This window comes from Panthera uncia, chromosome A2 (assembly GCF_023721935.1).
Source record: "Panthera uncia isolate 11264 chromosome A2, Puncia_PCG_1.0, whole genome shotgun sequence".
Lineage (NCBI taxonomy): Eukaryota > Metazoa > Chordata > Mammalia > Carnivora > Felidae > Panthera > Panthera uncia.
In genome coordinates this window covers 19,046,715-19,067,961 of record NC_064816.1, presented here as the reverse complement: position 1 = coordinate 19,067,961, position 21,247 = coordinate 19,046,715, and the positions used below count along the sequence as shown (strand labels likewise).

General features: G+C 39.9%; 1 protein-coding gene across 1 annotated transcript in view; it reads right to left on the bottom strand.

Moving 5' to 3' along the window:
• The window catches only part of DOCK3 (dedicator of cytokinesis 3), a 560,028-nt gene that overhangs the window by 60,742 nt on the left and 478,039 nt on the right, over positions 1-21,247 (bottom strand). Inside the window, exons 24-28 of the mRNA XM_049640567.1 lie at positions 18,692-18,884; positions 15,475-15,602; positions 12,696-12,842; positions 10,663-10,761; positions 9-103 (exon numbers count right to left, since the gene is read on the bottom strand). Of these exons, the coding sequence (XP_049496524.1) occupies positions 9-103; positions 10,663-10,761; positions 12,696-12,842; positions 15,475-15,602; positions 18,692-18,884 (662 nt within the window). The remainder of the gene's footprint in view (positions 1-8; positions 104-10,662; positions 10,762-12,695; positions 12,843-15,474; positions 15,603-18,691; positions 18,885-21,247) is intronic.

The following is a 21,247-nucleotide window of genomic DNA, read 5'->3' as shown; positions in this document are numbered from 1 at the left end:
ACACTCACTTGCTTGTGAGAAGTCTCATCACCATCCAGTCCCGAGGGAAGACACTCATCTTCATCAGGTTCCGGAACACACAGAAAATCTTCAGCAGGAATTCCTGATCCAGGAGGAAAATCTGATGTGAGATACCACCACTACTACTACAGCATGCATTTCCTCAACAGGGCTTTCCTGACCTCTAGACCATAAGAATGGGTGGAATCAGTGGGTCAGATTCCGATTCCCTTTGTGAGTTACTTCTCTTTTAGAGGACTGCATGAGAGTCAGATGTAGGCCAGATGGGAGAAGACCCAAACTGGGTAGAACAGATGAAGCTCTGTACCCACTGAGCCTAGTACCTAAATCCCAAAGCATAGGGAAAATTACAGCCCATCAGAACCGGTATCCAACTGGGTCTGTGGGTCTCATTTTTTGGGTCCTGGCCCTTGGGCACTTCATGCTAAGAATCTGCTTTCGTGGATGTTAAGAACACATTGACAGGAGAAGCACTTTAGGAATGGCAGAATGAAGACCTCCAAAAATGTGCTCCTATATGAAAGCAATGAGAATACTGGCAAAGACAGGTTAAGCAAGGACTTACAACAATCCAAAGAGTGCTATTCAAGAAAAATGGGTTGAATCTTAGTAGAACAGTGGACTTCATTGCATTTTAATTTGCCCTATTCCCATCCCCTTCTTCTTCCTACCTCCATGGTATCCTTGAAAACAAGCAACTGCAGAACCACAGTAATAGTGAAAACCAGCAGCTTAGCATTCACTAGAAGGGACAAAATGGTTTTGGAGCTCCCTCAAAAGTGCCGTCCTCAGAAAATTGTTAACTTTTCTATCTGTCTGGCAGCAACCTAGGAAATTCCCATTCAGAGAGCTTGTTCGATCTGGTTCAGAGCTTACTCAGTGAGAAGAGCCTTTTACTTGGGGGCATTTATTGGGGAAAAAAATCAGCCATAAGGATTTAACATCCCAGCTGCATGAAGAGGCCATATCAGAACACGTAAGAAAATTGCCAGAAGAGTTAAAAGAAAATCTGGGGAATGAGATATATATATATATATATATATATATATATATATGTGTGTGTGTGTGTGTGTGTGTGTGTGTGTGTGTGTGTGTATAGGGACTTTGAAAATCTCTGACATATACCTGGGAATCTGGAAGTCCACACACATGTTAGGGCTGTACATATTCCAAGGAAAGACCGAAGAAACCTAATCTCTCACCCTGGCTGACTTTGTGGCTCTATGAGAAGTAGGAAGTGAAGGCTAAGGCAATAATGTAAACTGCTGGAGCACTGAAGGTGAGCCCCAATACATGCATACAGACACTTAGCAAAGTATCAAAGACTTATTGGCTTAAGGCATTTAAGGAAATCTCTGTCTAGGTGTTAGCCGACCACTAAGCTAACTGAATGAAGACCTCAGTGGCTTCACACAACAAAGAATACAGACATTAAAGAATTAGTCCAGGAAAGTCACTAAACAAGCAGGTAAACAAATATCAATAACAACAACAAAACAAAAAAAAGCAACAACAACTAATCCTGGGATGTGGGGTGGGTGGGGTGAGATCTGATTTCCAGAGTTGCCACATTATTTACATTTTCCAGTTTTCAACAAAAAAATTATAAGATGTGAAATTAAACATGAAAGTATGACCCATACACAGGAAAAAGAAGTCAAGAGAAAATTTACCTGAGGTAGCTCAAATACTGAACTTACTAGGAAAAGACTTTAAATCACCTGTTATAAATACCCTCAAAGAACTAAAGGAAACCATGCCAAAGAATTAAAGGAAAGTACAAGGACATTATCTCACCAAATAGAGAATATCAATAAAATAGATATAAATTATTTAAAAAGCATTAAGTAGAAATTTTAGAGTTTAATAGTACCATACCTAAAATGTAAATTTTGCTAGAGAAGCTCAACAGCAGATTTGAACTGACAGAAGAAAGAATCAGCAAATTTAAAAGATAGGTCAACTGAGATTATTCAGAGGAACAGAAAGAAAAATATGGAGAAAAACAAACATAGCATGAGACCTGTGGGACACCACCAATTGTAAAAACATACAAATAATAGGAGAATCAGAAAAAGAGGAGAGAAAAAGAGGAGGAGATGTTGAAGAACTTTCTGAAGGAATATTGGTTAACCCAAATTTGATGAAAAAACTCCAATTACACATCCAAACAGCTCAATGAACTCCAGATAGGATAAGATCAAAGAAATCTATATACAGACATATCATAGTGAAACTGCCAAATGCCAAAAACAAAGAGAGAATCTTGAAAGCGACAAGAGAAAAATAATTTATCATGTGCAAATGATTTTCAATAATAGGTAACTTACCAGCAGATATGATGGAGGCCAGAAGGTATTAGAATGACATATTCAAAGTACTGAAATAACATGAACAAAGAGTCCTGAATCTAGCGAGACTATCAGTCAAAAATGAAGACAAAATTAAGACATTCTTAATGTAAAGAAAAATGTAATGTAAAAAAAAAATTCTTAAGAGTAAAAAAAAAAAAACCCAAAACTGTGAGAATTTATTAGTAGACCTGCCCTATAAGAAATACTAATGGGAGTCTCTCAGACTTAAATAAAAGTAACTTAATTGATATAAAGAAATATAAAGCACTAGGAAAGGTGACTATATAGGTAAATATAGAAGATAGTATATATGTAAATTCATTTACTCTTTTCCTTTTTGATTTACAAGGCAACTGCATAAAGCAATATTTATAAAACTATGTTGATGAGATTATAATATATAAATATGTAATTTATATGACAGTAACAGCACAAAAAGGGGAAAGAACTGGAGTTTTATTGGAGCAAGGTTTTGTATACTATAAAATGAAATTGGTAGATAGTTTTAAGATGTTAATTGTAATTCCCAGGGCAATCACTAAGAAAATAACTTTAAAAATATACTAAAAGAAACAATGAAGGAATTAAAATGGCACACTAAAAATATTTATTTAACATAAAACAAGGGATAAATGGAGGAAAAGAGGGACAAAGAAGATATAAGACAGATATGAAACAAACAGCAAAATGGCAGATGTACATCCTAACTTATTGGTAATTACAGTAAATGTAAATGAATGAAACATTCTAATCAAAAGGCAGAGATGGAAAGATGGATAACAAATAAACATTATCCAATTATATGTGGTCTACAAGATACATACTTTAGATTCAAAGACATAAATATATTGACAGTAAAAGGATAGGAAATATACTCAATGAAAATGGTACCCAAAAGAGAGCTGGTATGGCTATATTGATATTAAACAATATAGACTTTAACAAAAACTGTCATTAGAGACCAGAAAAACCCACCATTTTATAATAACTAAAGAGCCAATATGTTTTAAAGACTTAATTATTAACATATATGCATTTAAAACAGAACCCCAGAACACATGAAGCAAAATCTGACAGAATTAAAAGGAAAAATAGACAATTCAACAATGGTAGTTGGAGGCTTCAATATACCACTTTCAATAATGTATAGCACAACTAAATAGAGTATCAGCAAGGAAAAAGAAATCTTGAACAATACTATAGACTAATTAGACCTAATAGACATATAACATAGACACTCCATCCCACAATAGCAGGATACACATAGAAGGATATATGCATTCTCTTCTCTAGGACAGAATGTATGTCAGTCCATAAAAAAAGCCTCAATATATTTAAGAGAAATGAAATCATATAAAGCATGTTCTTCAACCACTATGGAAGGGAGTTAGAAATCTATAGTAGAAGGAAATTTGGGAAAGTAAAACACATGTGTATTAGGGGGTGCATGGGTGGCTCAGTTGGTTAAGCATCCATCTCTTGATTTCCACTCAGGTCATAATCTCATGGGTTGGTGAGTTCAAACCCCACACTGGGCCCTGAGCTGACTGTGGAGTCTACTTGGGGTTCTCTCTCTGCCCCTCACCCTGCTTCAGTGTTTGCTCTCTCTCTCAAAATAAATAAATTAAAAAATATATGTGAATTAAACAATAAACTCCCAAATAACCAATGGGTTAAACAAGAAAGCACAAGTGAAACTAGGAATACTTTGAGATGAATAAAAATGAAAACATCAAATCAAAATTTATGGGATGAAGCTATGACTTATAGCTATAGTGCCTACATTAAAAAGAGATAAGGTCTTGGAGTGCCTGGGTGGCTTAGTTGGTTGAGTAGCTGACTTTGGCTCAGGTCATGATCTCACAGTTTGTGAGTCTGAGCCCCACAATGGCTGGCTGCTGTCAGCACAGAGCCTGCTTCAGATCCTCTGTCCCCCTCTCTCTCTGCCCCTCCCCCACTCATGCTCATTCTCTCCCTCTCTTTCCCTCTCAAAAATAAATAATAAAATAAAATAAAATAAAAAGAGTTAAGATCTCAAATCAAAACCCACCTTACACCTTAAGGAACTAGAGAAAGAAGAGCAAACTAAACATAAAGCAAGTAGAAGGGAATAATAAATGAAACAGACAGAACAGAACAGAGCAAAAAATGAAACCGGAAGTTGATTCTTTGAAAAGATCAACAAAATTGACAAACCCAAGAAAAAAGAGGGAAAAAAAAAGAGAGAAAGAAGACACTATTACTAAAATTAGGAATGAAAGAAGGGACACCATTACCAATGACACAGAACTAAAAAGGGTTATAAGGTACTACCATAAATAAATGTACACCAACAAATTATATAACCTCAATGAAATGGAAAAATTCTTAGAAAGATACAAAAAACCAGAATTCATTTAAAATGAAACAAAATCTGAATAGACCTATCATAAATGAAGAGATGAAATTAATAATTTAAAAGATTCACACTAAGAAAAGTGCATGACCAGATGGCTTCACTGGTGAATTCCACCAAATATTTAAACTAGAATTAATATTTGTCTTTTTGATTATATCCACTCTCAATGTGAAGTGGTGTCTTATTGTGGTTTTGACTCGCATTTCCCTAATGACTAATGAATGATGTTAAACATCTTTTCATGTGTGTATTGGCAATTTATGTATCTTTTTTTTTAAATATGAAATTTATTGTCATATTGGTTTCCATACAACATCCAGTGCTCATCCCAACAGGTGCCCTCAATGCCCATCACCCACCGTCCTCTCCCTCCCACCCCCCATCAACCCTCAGTTTATTCTCAGTTTTTAAGAGTCTCTTATGGTTTGGCTCCCTCCTTCTCTAACCTTTTTTTCCCCCTTCCCCTCCCCCATGGTCTTCTGTTAAGTCTCAGGATCCACATAAGAGTGAAAACATATGGTATCTGTCTTCCTCTGTATGGCTTATTTCACTTAGCATAACACTCTCCAGTTCCATCCACGTTGGTACAAAAGGCCATATTTCCTTCTTTCTCATTGCCACGTAGTACTCCATTGTGTATATAAACCACAATTTCTTTACCCATTCATCAGTTGATGGACATTTAGGCTCTTTCCATAATTTGGCTATTGTTGAAAGTGCTGCTATAAACATTGGGGTCCAAGTGCCCCTATGCATCAGCACTCCTGTATCCCTTGGGTAAATTCCTAGCTGTGCTATTGATGGCTCATAGGGTAGATCTGTTTTTAATTTTTTGAGGAACCTCCACACTGTTTTCCAGAGTGGCTGCATCAGTTTGCATTCCCACTAACAGTGCAAGAGGGTTCCCGTTTCTCCACATCCTTGCCAGCATCTAGAGTCTCCTGATTTGTTCATTTTGGCCACTCTGCCTGGAGTGAGGTGGTATCTGAGTGTGGTTTTGATTTGTATTTCCCTGATGAGGAGTGACGCTGAGCATCTTTTCATATGCCTGTTGGCCATCTGTATCTTCTTTGAGGAAATGTCTATTCAAATACTTTGCCCATTTTGAAATCAAGTTGCCTTTTTATTCTTGAATTGTAAGAGTTCTCTATATATTTTACATGCAAGTCCTTTAGTAGATATGATTTGTCAATATTTTCTTCCATTCTGTGGGTTGTTTCACTTTCTTGTTGGCATACTTTGAAATACATAAGTTTTTAATTTTGATGAAGTCTACATCTGTTTTTTCTTTTGTTGCTTGCTTTTGGTGTCATAACTAAGAAATCACTGCTAAACTGAAGGACACAAAGATACACTCCTATGTTTCCTTCTAAGAAGTTTATAGTTTAGCTCTTACATTTAGGTCTATGATCCCTTTCCTGTTGATTTTTAAAATATGATATGAGGTAGAGGTACAACTGTTTTTTTTTTTTTTTTTTTTTTTTTTTTTTGGCACAGAGATATCAAATTGTCCCAGCACCATTTGCTGAAATGACTGCTTTACTCTTTGAATTATCTTGGCAATATTATTGAAAATCAAATGACTAAATACAAAGGTTTAGTTAGACTCTCAATCCAATTCCATTGATCTTTATGTCTATCTTTATGCTAGTACCAATTCTGATTACTGTTATTTTTTTGTAAGTTTTGAAACTGGGAAGTATGAATCCTTCAATTTTGTTTTCTTTTTCAAGACCATTTGGCTATTCTGAGTCCCTTTCATTCCACTATGAATTATAGATCAGACTGTCAACCTCTGCAAAATGGCAGCTCGAACTTGGAGAGGTCTTATATTTTTCAACGTTTTTTTTTTTTTTTTATTTTTTTTTTGGGACAGAGACAGACAGAGCATGAACGGGGGAGGGGCAGAGAGAGGGAGACACAGAATCGGAAACAGGCTCCAGGCTCTGAGCCATCAGCCCAGAGCCCGACGCGGGGCTCGAACTCACGGACCGCGAGATCGTGACCTGGCTGAAGTCGGACGCTTAACCGACTGCGCCACCCAGGCGCCCCGGAGAGGTCTTATATTAAAACCTGTATATCACTTTGTGAAGTACTGTCTTAACAGTATTAAGTGTTCCAATCTATGAACATGGGGTGTCTTTTCATTTATGTCTTTTAAAATCAATTTTCCTAATTATTTTATTTGTTTTTATACTATTATAAATGGAACTGGTCTCTTAATTTTATTTTTGAATTGTTCATTGCTAGTGCTAAGAAATACCATTGATTTTTGTATATTAATTGTGTATCCTGCAACTTTGCTGAACTTATTACTTCTGATAGTATTTTTTGGATGTCTTAGGATTTTCTGTAAACAAAATCATGTCATTTGAGGACATAGTTTTACTTCTTCCTTTCCCACCTGGGTGACTTTTATTTCTTTTTTGTGCCTAAATGCTCCAGTTAGATCCTCCAATATAATGAATATAAGAGGTTAGAGCAGATGTCTTTCTCTTGTTCCTGACCTTAAGAGGAAAGCATTCAATCTTTTCTTATTAAGTCTGATGTTAGCTGTGGATTTTTCATAGATGTCCTTCATCAGTCTGAAGAAATTCCCTTCTATTTCTAGTTTGTTGAATGATTATATCATGAAAGGCTGGTGGATTTTTTTTAAAAATGTGTTTTTTTAACACCCATTATGATGATCCTCTTTTGGTCCTTTATTCTATTTAATGGTGTATTACATTGATTGATTAGCATATATTAAGCCAACCTTGCATTTCTGTGTTCAATCCCACTTGATCATGGTGTATGCCTCTTTTAATATGTTCCTGGATTCTGTTTGCTAGTATGCTGCTAAAGGTTTTGCATTTATATTTATAAGGGATATTGGTCTATAGTTTTCTTTTCTTGTGATGTCTGTTTTTGGTTTCCATGTAGGGTAATACTGACCTCATAAAATGAGTTGGGTTCCCTCCTCTTCTATTTCTTGTAAGAGCTTGTGAAGGATTGGTATTAATTCTTCCTTAAAAATTTGGTAGAATGTACCAATTAAGCCATCTGGTCTTGGGCTTTTCTTTGTGCAAAGTTATAAATTATTAGCTTGATCTTATTAATTTGTGATGTCTTTTAAGAGGGATATAATCAGGGACACTTAACTGTATAGTTTAAAAGTGTAAATTTTATGGTATGCAAATTATATCTCAATAATGCTGTCATGAAAAAAAGAACATATGTACAGAACTCTATATTTGGTGTGGTGGACTGCATATGTTCCCTCATCTCTGTTTCAGCTCAAATCCTCTAAAATGATAGTTAAGAAATACATATGTCCACAGAGACAAAGGAAACAGGAAATAAGAACACAGTAATCAGAAGAGGTGAACAAATTTTGAAAGCTTTCATGGTGACTGACTTAATATACTTGAGAAAGATGACAGCCAAGAGCCTTTGGAAGTGATAGCAACAGGAAGCAAGGATCTCAGAAACTGTAGGCATCGCCAGGTACCTCTGTGGGACTGGGATATGAGGGCTAAAACCAGGAAGATTGATTGACAGTCTCCCTAAGATCGCTTCTGCCATCTCACGTCCCTGGGTGACCAGGCTTTCCCCATCCTGTCAGAAGACTGTGGGCTGCTCTCTGGAGTAGCTGATTACTGAGATCTGTTCTCAAGGATACAGCAACATAGGAGGGTGGACATGCCAAAATGAAAATAGGCACTGATACAAAGTTTACCTGCTACACTGGAAGGTCCCCAGACCCTTTGTGTTATTTGGTTCCCAAAATATTGGCAGGCTACTCCATCCCTAGGAAGGGTAAATGATTCCTCTCTCAGGAAATACACAAGTCCAAGAGAACACACCAGTAGCTATAGGAATTAGAGGATGCTCTGACCAAATGACCAGACCCTCTTTAGTCAGCTACAGGGAAGCCTGCTGGAGACAAGCCTTGCACACATATACAGCTTCTAAGTAGCACCAGAGCACTTCACTTTCAGACCCAGGACTGACATCCAAAAGTCTGTACATATAGGAGGAAAGTCTCTAACTTTTGTCTCTAACTTTGTTTCCTGAAACAAATAAAAACAGGGCAAGTTTCCAGGAAAAAAAAAAAGTGACCTGACAGTATCCAACAGATTTGACCTTGAGGAATGCTGGAAGGAGAGATTTATTACAGAGAGGTAGTAGGAAAGCCTAGCCAGATTTAAAAACCAAAAGGAAATAAGAAACATGCAAATAACAAAAGGAGCAATTAATTCCAGAAAAAAACAAAGTTTTACAAGAAAGGAAGTGTAGTAGCATAGTAGTTGGGTCACCACAGTATTTACCTAGCTGTAATAAAGAAGAGTTGATTACCAATTTAAACAAGAGTGTATGCAAACTATATTGGAATAAAGTAACCACCTATATTGGAAGAAAGAGAGGAAAGATGTGTATGTGTGTGGGGGGGGAGGAGGAATGATACAGAAGAATCACCCTCATCTTTCATGGGAAGAAGAAAATAGATAATAACTGACAGTTAAAATTTTATTTATCATTTTTTTTGACAGTTAAAATTTTAAATGGCAGTAGAAACTTGAAGAACAGCAAAAGAGTTCAAAGTGGCTGCTTTTGGGGCAATTGGACATGGGGTCAGGTTGAGGCAGGGAACGACCATTTTATGTTATAAGCTTTGTAATATGTTTTGACTTTTAAGACCCTGTATAATTAAAAATTTAAAAACCCACAAAGTTCTGGGTATAGTGCTTGCACACAGCAGGCTTTCAATAAATGAATAACAAATTTAAAAATAAAAAATTTATGTATATATATTGTTATAAAAATAAACATTTAATTAAAAAGTAAGAGAATGATGCTAGCCTGAGCTTTTGGATGCAAATCAGTTAGTATAACACATGTGATGAAAATGCTCTAGAACAGCCAACACTGGATTTTCAGGCTCCACACCCCAGCTCAAGCACTGCTTGACTTGGATGTGAGCTTTGGGCTCTGGCTAACTTTTGGCTCACTTCAAGGCTGTCAAAGTTCATCCCTCCAAGAAGATAGGCTGACCTTATGGCAATGAGTTAATGATAACAATCTGCAGAGATCCATGTCTGTGGAAAGGCAGGCAAGATCAAATACTAGCAAGTGACGCCTAATACTTATTAACTGATACAATATGATTAATAAAGGTCATGCAAATGAAAAACAATATAATGCATTATTATGAAATGCAAATGCTGTGGTTCTGAATGGAGGCAGAGCACACAACTAAAATTTGCAATAGTTTGCTCGTCAAGGGATGAACTTAGTAAGTAGCACATTCTAAGGCAAAGACATAGCCCCAGTAGTTTGTCAGCAGTGATACCACTGGAAGCTTGGGAATGCTCCCTTGTCTGGATCATGGCCCATTTCTCTGCCCTATCTGCCCTGGTGCTCTAGATCTGGAGTCTGTAGCCAATGGGCAGTGCTCACTTTTGCTCTCTACAGGTCACTTCCAGAAATACATTTTAATGAAAAGTTGCCATTATTATTAATTATCATATAGTTATTAAACAGTGGAGTCTGGTTTGCAGGGGCAAAATATAAGATGAGTGCTGAGTTCATAAGAAAGGGAAGAATTCTGGTTTGCTGACAGCTACGATGGCCTAGAGCAGTCTCTCATATAGGGACATGGTCACAGGGCTGCTATTAGTGAAAACTTGCCAGTGTTACTGAGGTCTGGGTGTGTAAGAACACTGCTGGCTTTCAGCTTTGGGAAGCCGTACACTCACAGCTGTAAAGTGGGGCTGGTGAACCCTTCACCCTAGGCAGAGCTGGTCACTTGTACTTGCTCCCCTGGCAGGAGAAAGCCCCTGGTCAGTCTTAGCTGCATGTTTCCTTTCCTGGGTGAAAAGTCAGTTCTGAGGTAGGTTTGCTGCCTACCTTGAGTTCATCTTTGCTCTGGAAGTTGTCCAGGAGGTGCTGGTAATGGGTGTCACACATCTGGCGGAGCAGCGAGAGAAGGCAGGACACATACTCACCCTGGGGACCAACCGAGAAAACACTTGGTGCAACTAATCACAAGAGCTGTGTTTCCCCAATCCACAGAGGGCAAGGAGAGAAGGAAGGGTCTGAGATGGCCCCAATGATCATGAAAGGGAAGGTGAGAACTCTGGCCCTGAAAATGAGTTTTCCTTTCTGCTAAGTTTTCTGAAGGGCTTGAGAGTTTTAATAAGACTTCTGTAGCATGGGACTAATGGTAAAACCTTAACCTATAACAAAGAAATATTGCAAAGTGAGACAGAAAGTCTCGGTTTTTTTCCTAGGAAATTTTTGGCTACACAATCCTTTGTCACTATATATTTCCAGGCCATTGTACTGAAGTTGAAAGGGATTACTCAGAACAGGGTGCTTGGCCTTCTCTGGGCAGAATGTGGGCTCTTCCCATATTGTTCCAAGATGGGATGGCCCTTCTTCAAAATTCTTCTGGGGACCTCATAGAGCTTACATGTGGTTACTGGAGCAGGAAGATGGAACAAAGTAGTTCGACATAACTTTCTGGAAAGTAGAGTCAAAACTGACCTTTATGAGAAGGTGAATTATGGGCTTTAAGATAAGTAAAAATTTATGGATACAAAAATGAGCCTTTAAGATTCCTTCAAGTTGCAACTTGGATAACATGGAAGAAGACCTTGTTTTAAGGACTCCAAGAATTTTACCATCTTAGGGCAATTTTTGGCATAGGGAAGCTGACCAAATATTTTTAAACTCATGGAAATTTGACAACAATATTTTTGGCTCTCAAATCATTTCTAGACACATGAAATTATTCTACAAATGTATATGTGTAGAACATATACATGTATATGAACCTCAGTTTTATCTGAGCATGGGCATAATAATGGGCATAATCTATAATTCCTAGATTTAGTAGGAGGATTGGAGGAATGAATGCACATAAAACTTTTCAGTGAAAAAGTCCAGTATGTAAAGGAAGTGCTCAGTAAATTATGCAGTTATTATCATCTTCATTAAAACTATGTAATTTAGTGTTGCTAACTGAGTTAATATTTGTAAAGTGCATAAAGCAGGGGTAGGCCTATAGCAAGCATTGTGTAGTTGTTGGTCAGAAGGATGGGTTACCAGGACACACCAGGGTACATATTTTTTACCTATAGTGAGAGTGCTCTCAACAGGAGATCCAAAGGGAACATTCTTTCTAAGCCCAGTGCTTCAGAACACATGCCTGCTCTCTGTCCCCCTTTCCCTCCCTAGCGTACTGGGGTTTGGCTAGCTCCCACAGAGAATTTGCTTCAAGGAAACCACTGCAGTCTCTCACCTGCCAAACGGAAGAGTCCGTGCAACCTGTTTATTGTGTTCTGCCATCAGGGGTAAGAAGTCCACTCTGGGTGGAGGAGTGGGGGCTGTCTCTCTGTCCCTCCTGAGACGTTTCCCCAGGCTGTTTCTCTTCTAATTGTCCAGTAATGCCAGTGCAATTCTAACTCATCACATTTTTTCCTGATGCTAGACATTTAGATACAAATGTTGTGTACAAAAATAGTAGTTTGTAGATACAACCAAATTCTAAGAAAATTATTCTGTTGTGCACATCATTTAGGAGAGCCTGCTACTAGAAGGAATACTCCATTTTCCCCCTTCAATCTCTTACTGCATCTCTGCTCCACTCTACAGAACAGGAAATGAGTTGGCACAAAGGCAAAGGCCAACAGAGACAGTGTGCAGGAAAGCGAGACAGGGAGCATTCCCCACATGTGCCCTAGAGTAGACTTCTGGGACTACAAACATAGAGCCTTCAGAGTGGAGACAGGAGCCAGATGCGAGAAAGGAAGAAGGCAGCATGCTGACAACCATGCAGGGAGGTGGAGATGAAGGTGGTGCTATGGGGAGGTGGGGTTGGTGTGGAGGAGCCCCAGGTTAGAAAAGAAGGCAAGAAAACCTGAATGTTAGTTACTAACAGTGATCTCGGCTGTGCACTGCGGGCACCGCTGCCCTCTTACCGCCTCCTGAGCGTGCGATTTGCTCATGATGGTGAGCAGAGTCTGCAAGAGCACGTCCAGGAGGCTCTCCACCATCATTTCTACCTCCTCCATGACATCTGCCTCCTGGAGCGAGCAGTGAGAGAGCACACCGTTAGCACCAACCTGGCTGACGTGCAGCTGGCAGCACTTACAAAGTGTGTGGCATCAGGAGTGGTCTTCTGATTGGACTCTCAACACTGAGCTTTTGGCTTCACTAGCATGAGATGTCAAGGACCTGGGACAACAGCTCTGAGAAAAGGTGAGGCAAACCTGTCTCTGTTGCCCTGGTATGGTAGCCAGGTCTTCGCCTAACCCAGCACCACTTGACACCCACAGTTCTGAACCTCAGGTAGATACCTTAATTTCAGTATACAAGGCAGAAGCAAAGGTCCTGAAGTACCTGTTTACCTTGATTTCCCTAGAAGAGTCTGGAGAAAGCACAACACTGCTAACACTTTGAGAAAATGGTATTCATGCCACAAGGTGTGGTGGTGGCACCTTCAGAACTGCTAACACACACCTGAATGCACATAAAAGTATTTCAGTCTTTAAAAGGAATGTTTTCTTCTCAGGGCTTTCTCCTTAGGCAATCTCAAGCTTTGCTGGCCCCACTGTTGCTCAGATATGTCTACATCTCTCTTTTGAGCTTCTCAGCATTCTTGCTCATGTTTCCTGTTCCACCTGAAGGACTCTGGTCTCAGTGTGTCTTTCTCAGGCAGCCTCACAAAAACAATGGCAGGACCCCACTAAGGGCTGCTTCTCAGCCACCACACTCTGAATTTAGGAAGTGTCTGTGCTGTCCTTCTATAGACCTCTCATGTTGAATCTCAAATCTTGTAGCCTAATTTTATTTATCTCACAGAGATTCTCACTGCCCCTTCTCCAGCCTCTTTTTATTATTACTGGTACAAATGTCTATCTGTCCATCCATCCACCAACCCATTATTCATTAAGCAGTTACCATGTGCCACTCACTTTTTGTGAACCTGAGTATACAAAGGTGAACAAGGAAGATAGTATCTTTATGCTCATGGAGCTTAAATTCCACCTCAATCCATTCATTTAATATAATTATACTGTGACCCATTCCACATGAAGAATTGGAGCAACTCTTGGTGCTAAAGTCATTTTTATCATCTGCTATACTGATCGCTAACACTCTCACCTGTGATGTCTCTCTGACTAGTTGTAAGCAACTAATTGCACCTGACTCTAGTACCACAGATACAACCAGACCATCTCTTTCAGGTTTTTACCTGTTTCCATTCCTCCTCCATTCCTTTCCTTCCCTTTATTTTCCCTTCAGTTTCTCTCCTTTATTTAGCAATAAGTCTCCCACTTCCTCAAGTCTGGCCTTGGGCTGCTAATAGACCTTATGTGCTTGGTGTTGCCTCTCTGAGGCCTGGTGGGAAGGAGAGCTGCCAAGCCTTGCCTGGAGCCAAGAGCAAACAATAGGGCCACTACAAGCACCATAGGCACTCTGCCAAGCAGGGCCCTGTCACCAGATGGTACTTTAAGTCTGGACACCAAAGCACCCTATTGAGGCCCTGTATCTCACTCAAACCAACCACACTCTTTTTTTTTCAGGACCTCTCCTGTTCCACATGGATAGCCTAACCTTGCACTCTTATCACCTGTCTACTGGCCTTCATTTTATTTTATTTATTTTTTATAGAGGAGTATCTATGTAACTTTATTCTAGGAAAATACACAGAAAGCAGTAACCATAAATGAAAGGACATACATTCTGTTGCATTAGAATTAATTATTCTGTTTATCAAAAGAAATAGCAGCAAAAATGAAAAGACAGACACAAAATGGGACAAGATTTTGGATATGGATATAACTGACAAAAAAAAAAAAAAGACTCATCTAGAATACTGGCCTTCATTTTAAATGCAGTTGTAATTTTATTCTCCAGAAACCTCATCTCCTCTTAAGATGTTGTAATAAAAAACTCATTCTTGTTCTTAATTTCTTTCTTTATACTTTCCTATAGTTTACAAATTTTCTCTAAGAAATAACCATTTTTCCTATTACCATAAATACATAAAATAAATATCATTAAAATAAATTCCTACCTTTATTCATGCCTGATACATGTCTTTCCTTCCTTCCTTCCCCTCCCACCATAGACCTCTTTTTAAAAGAAAAAGTAAAGAGGAAAGAAAATAGGCAAAAGCAGTACCAGTTGAAACCTCATCTTTAAAGTCCAACTCTATCATCCCATGAGGCTCAGAACTCTTGTGGGCAACAATTATCTCTCCTATGTCCTGACCTCATCTGGCATGGTATGGAATGTCATATGGGTGGAATCAAGCTGCCAGGAAGCTGACAGAAAAGTCTGAATGAGCAAGCTGCCTCTCAGCCTGGGCTTGCCTCCCTGTGCTTGTGCCTTAGTATCCTCAGAACACTCTCAGGAACATAGGATTAATACCTTTTGATAATAACAGAACATGGCACAGGATTCGGCTTTCTGGTGTTAAAGAGAACTACATTTCAGAAATGCAACTTTTTCAAATAGCAAAACTGTGTTGTGTTGAGAAGCCTGCTCAGCATACACAGGCCTCTGCTCACTTGAGCACCTTCCTGCCACTGATGAAAGCTTCTCTGACTGAGAAGTGTACAAAGTGATCTTTGTTGGTCTGCCTCTGGTTAAAGTAATACAAGACTGGGGCAGAGCTGAGGGGAGATGGAGTGGTCACGGGGCCGCTACCAGAGAGCTCGTCTTGACGATGGAGAAGATGCTGCCAAGAATCCCTGAGCAGATCAGCAGCTCCTTCTGCTGCCTCAGGTGAAGGTGAATGTGATGGAGAACCACAGGAAGCAGGATGCGGCGGGATTCTGAGAGAGAAAACACAAAGGTGAAGAAGCCCTTTAGAGAAGAACTAGCTACTTCTGGGAGCCAGTGACACTGCGAGACTTAACTGGTCTCAAAGCAAATGGGGTTGAAACCAGTGCCAAGATGGAGGCCACTCCCTTCCCTTATGAGGGCCAAAAAGCCCACCTCCTGGACATTATAAAACATCCCACAGCATTATCCTTCCATTTCTCTTTCCTTCTTTCTCATTTCAAGCCTCAGTATCTATGGTATTTTGTGCAGGATGAATGTTAGGAAATTGCTCCCAAATGAAATCTCTTTAACGACTAGATCCCAAATTAAAAGCATAGCTTACACTGAAAATTCCATTCAATTGACATACCTAGTTCTATGAACTACACTGATTGAACCTGCAGACCTGCTATGCATTATAAATGGTCACTCTTTATGATGCTCTGACTAGTTGGCCTGGCACTCCCTCCTTCCCCCCATGAGCATTTACTTTGTGGCAGCCATTAGGCCTACCTCCTTTTCCCCTTAGGCTTAGTGGACAAGCTTGGCATGCCCACAGCAATGAATGGAATAGTAGCAGGATTTTGTCTTCTCATAAGCCTTTGATAATTAGCTAACCCTTACTGCCAATCCTAAGTTTTCCCCTCCCTGTTAACTGAACAACACTATCAGGAGACAACTATATTTAGGACCCTGACAGGGGCATCTGGGTGGCTCAGTTGGTTAAGTGTCTGGCCCTTGGTTTCGGCTCAGGTCATGATCTCACAGTTCAAGAGATCAAGCCCAATATCAGGCTCTACGCTGACAGCCAGGAGCCCACTTGGGATTCTCTCTCTCCCTCTCTCTCTGCCCCTCCCCAACTAGTGTGTGCATGTGCACGCGCACACACACATACTCACACACTCTCTTTCTCTCTCAAAATAAATAAATAAACTTAAAAAAAAAAGAACCCTGTCACGAAGGCTGAATCCTAGTTCAAGATCTTTTATTAATTCATCCTAAGACCTTAGGCAGGTTGATTCCTCCAATGGGCTTGATTTTTCCTATGTGTACAATGAGGTGCTAATTGGATTTACTTCACAGGTGTGGTGAGAAGACAAAGTGAAATACAAGTGTGAACATGTTTGTGATGCTCTGCATTCCTATGTGGTCAGTGACTGTGTGATTCTACAGGTACCTTCATACCTGGCCGGCAGGATTTAGTCAGATTGTCAGTAATACAAACACACCAGGGCATTTTGGATTTATTGTTCACATTTGACCACAGTTACATGTTTCAGATAAAATTCAGAAAGAAAATCTGTTTTTTAGCCAAAGACAAACTACATGACATACAAGAGATTTGGGGGTTGTCTTGTCAAATAGTTAGAATATAAAATGGAATGATAGCTATTCTATGTTTAAAAGGATGTGTAGACAAAAGAGAAGTTCATAATACATTTTGCAGTCCAAAATTATACGAACATAGCAGGATTTATATCAACCAATAACTATCTGCTGAGAAAATAGTTTATTACTGGAACCAGCTGAAAAGACCAAACTGATGTGCTCTGAGAATATAAGTGTTGCTTAAGAGACACCACCTTAAGGTGCTGCTTCAAGGAACATGTTGCAACTGAAGCATTCTGTGAAATTGAGATGCAAATGAGAATTTGGGGGTGGCTTGTCATCTCAAAATCCAACTACATGTGTCACTGCCACATAAAGTTTAAGAACAATTTTTATTTCTTTAAAAAATTTTTTTTTAATGTTTATTTGTTTTTGAGAGACAGTGACATGGCACGAGTGGGTGAGGGGCAGAGAGAGAGAGGGAGACACAGAATCTGAAGCAGGCTCCAGACTCTGAGCTGTCAGCACAGAGCCCGACATGGGGCTCGAACTCATGAGCTGTGTGAGATCATGACCTGAACCGAAGTTGGACGCTCAGCTGACGGAGCCACCAAGGCTGCCCAAAGAACAATTTTCCTTAAGTGATTATGGGAAGCAGCAAGTGCATGCGATAATATTAGAAATAAAGGATGTCAGTGAGGGCAGTCTGATGTCCCCCTTCCCACATATTCAGAAAGCATCTTTAAGCAGTGCACAAAGCTTGAATGTGTGCAGTGGCCTCAGTGCTAATGTGTCCAAACTAGTGATAAAATCTTTAATCTAGGAACTGAGGAAGAGAGAAGTGTTTACCATAAATAGCTACTGGTAGAGAAAAAGATGACTCTCCTGGTGGCAGCTTTGCCATGAATAATACCTTACACTGGCAGAGTTAAGTTAAAGGGAACATTTATTTAGTATTGCAATTATGTGTAGCACTTGGTTGAGAAATTACTGTTCATATACTTTAAAAGTCCAACTTAAAAATTTTTATTACCAAAAATTATAGTTATAAAAATTCTAATAATAATTGTTTTTCTCGAATTTCAGATTTATTCCTGTGCCCTAGAAATTTATTCTGATTGTAACATTCCATTTAAAGGATCAGTTTCATATTGATCATAACATTTGGCCACTGAATATTTGGTACCACTGCCAGGATGATCTCTTGAATGTGGTTTCAGGTGTGAATGTGCAGGTTCTTTCTGAAAGGCAATCTGGGCTGTTGATCATTTGTTAGTCTGTCTTGACCTCTTGGGGAGTATGGAAGGCTCACTGTCCATCTCTCTGTCTTTCAAAGACAGGAAGGGAATCTATGTGACTGGTGAGATAAGGAACAAAGAAAACACAGTCGGTCCTCAGGGCCCCCTTTCAAGATCTCTCTTATTTCCTTGACTTATCCTTATCCCCATTGGGATCCCCTTCTCTCTTGTTCCCCCTCCTTTCCATCTTGCTGGGTGTGGGGGAAGCTGGCTAGGCCTGTAGGCCTAGAAGTTGCTCCACAAGCCACCTCATGGGCATGCCCCAGGGTGTGGGTCCCTAGGGATAAATCATGAGTGAGACAGTAGGCCTAGATCTTGGCTGTAGTATCTAATGGAGTTTACCCAAAACTCTGAATTTTTAGGGCCACAGGCTTCTTGCATGATGGTTGATAAAACTGATCCTTTGATTACCACTTGACAACACCCTGGAAAGGAGGAAAGGTGAGTCTGATTCTCATCCCAACTTGATTTACCTGAGAAAGAAAACAGGCGGCTATCCACGGTCCTGGCGATGGACTGCAGCTTCACCACATCCATTGACTGCCCAATGTGCACAGTGCTGGGCATGCTCCCCAGAGTCCCTCTTACAAACTCTGCCACCTCCTGCACGGTGAACATTTGCAGCAGCTCATCAAAGATGGTTGGGAAAGAATTGAGGAGTGCAGCCTGCAGAAGCAAGTGAAGCTGCAGTTAGCACAGAGTTCGTTGTCTGTCTTTCTCACATGCTCAGACAATAATAATACAAGAGGTTGAAATGGCATTGTAGCACCCCTGTCTCACATGAGCTCCTCCCTGGCCTTTGACTCCACACATCCCTACAGCACCCTTGGGGCATAAAACAGGGAAGAGTACAAAGGAAACCAAAACAAAATTTGCTGGGGCCCAGGCCACTTGAAACTTTCATAACTTGCCAGCATATTTGCTGGCAAGAGAAGGGAATATAAAAAGAAATCAGCTCAATACGGTTTAACAGCCATAGCTATTTTGTTTACAAAATGGATTTAAATTTTTTGTCTGTCTCTATGATCAAACACTTGACTTTCTAATTTTGGTCTCAAATTCAAGCCAGGAACCTCTCAAAGAAACTATAGCAGAGAGAGCTGGGCACCACCAAGCAGCATGAGCTGAACTCCGTTCACAGCCCTGTAGCCAGCAATCCAGCTCTGTGAGCTGGACCATTTCCCCCAGGATGGACACATTTATCTGAAACCATGAAATCTGAAGACTTTATAAATGATGCCCTTCATCTGTGATGCTTGGCAGTCTCAAGTGTAAATCCAAAAGGATGGAGACTGTATGGATTTAGTCAGCTATGAATTCTTGACAACTGATGATTATGTTGGCATAGAGTTCAGCAACCTAGATGGCCTTGGGCATGGGCAGGAGTCTGTGTGTTCGGAGACTTCTCTTCATGGATCTTGGCTCTGGTAGACCCATGAGGTAGACTCTTTATGAATACCTGATAATAGTTCAAGAGCCTTTTACAGGCAGAGTAGTATAGGAGAAAGAGAATGGCTTTTGGAATTAGACAGACATGAGTTCAAATCTCAACTTTACTACTTATCTGTCGCATCACCTTGGGTGAGTTATTTGCCTAATATCAGTTTTCTTATCTATAAAATAAAGATGATAATATCACTTATCTCCTGGTATTGGCATGAAAAAAATTAGATGCATTAAGTTAGTTTCCAGTTAGAGTGCTTGGCACATCATTGGCTTTCAATAAATACTGGTCCTCATTCTCTCTTGTCTACATGGAAGCAACATGAAGAAAGCTTTTCCACTTCTCAATACTCTTACATTATTAACCTAGAATTCACAAAGGGTAATGAAATGTCACTTTGAGATGAGAAGATGAGAGTGTACTTTTTCTGCGCGGCAGGTAGTGAATGGGAGGCTGTTTTCCTTGACTGCTTTATCAAGCAGGCCTAGAGTGAGTAAAAATATATGCCATGGGGAAACATGTCTGTCATTCTACAGTCTATGCTAAGGCCAGGCCCAAGAATTGAACTTACATGAATTCTGCTCAGGCCAGGCCCAAGAATAGAACTTACATGAATTCTATCTATAGATTAAAAATTCCTGGGATATCAGAGATTTTTTTGCAATGATTAGAACAAGCACAAAAACATGCTGTCATAAGCAGTTAGATACAAAAGACAAAGGGGGAAAAGCAGGTCCTTAATAATCAAAGGCAAATAGTAAATGCTCTCTTAAATGGTGAGCTTTCCCATACTTATGCACCAGAACAGAAGGATCCTTGCACCCTAACATCTCCTAGTGGTCAGAAGCAAAGACATAATCTGACTGAACCACAGACTTGCTGAGAATTCTGAAACTTATGAAACATGAGCCTGGCACCAAAGAAGCAGGTCTGATCCTGACATGGGTCTAAGCTGAGACTAAATCTGAACTATCCTGATGAGATAGGAGTATGCCATGCAGTACAAGGCATTGCCAAGTTCTCAGAAAGCATATCTGCCCTGCTCTGCTAGCTACCTCTGAGCTCCCCATATCTCTGTATGCTGAAAGGAAGAGTAGGTGTCCTGGGCCCTTGTTGGCAGGAACCAATGAGCTAGAGGAGAGACACAAGGAGGAAGAGGAGTTGCTTGGAGTACTCTGGGGGACAGACCATCAAATGAGCCTTTCTTACAGAGGCACCTGGAGACCTTGAAGAATCCTCACTTAAAGAGTTTCATTCACAGTTGCTCACCTGTTCTCTGGTCCAAGGGGCTTAAAGGCAATTGGCATTGGGGCAACATAGGGTCAAGTGGAAAACAAAAAAGCAGACTATTCTAATCTTTTTTTTTAAATGTTCATTTATTTCGAGAGAGAGAGAGAGAGAGAGACAGAGAATGAACCAGAGAGAGACAGTGTGAGAGCAGGGGAGAGGTCGAGAGAGGGAGAAAGAGAATCCCAAGCAGGCTCTGCACTGTCAGCACAGAGCCCAACTCAGGACTCGATCTCATGAACTGTAGGATCATGACCTGAGCCAAAATCAAGAGTTGGATGCTTAACCAACTGAGCCA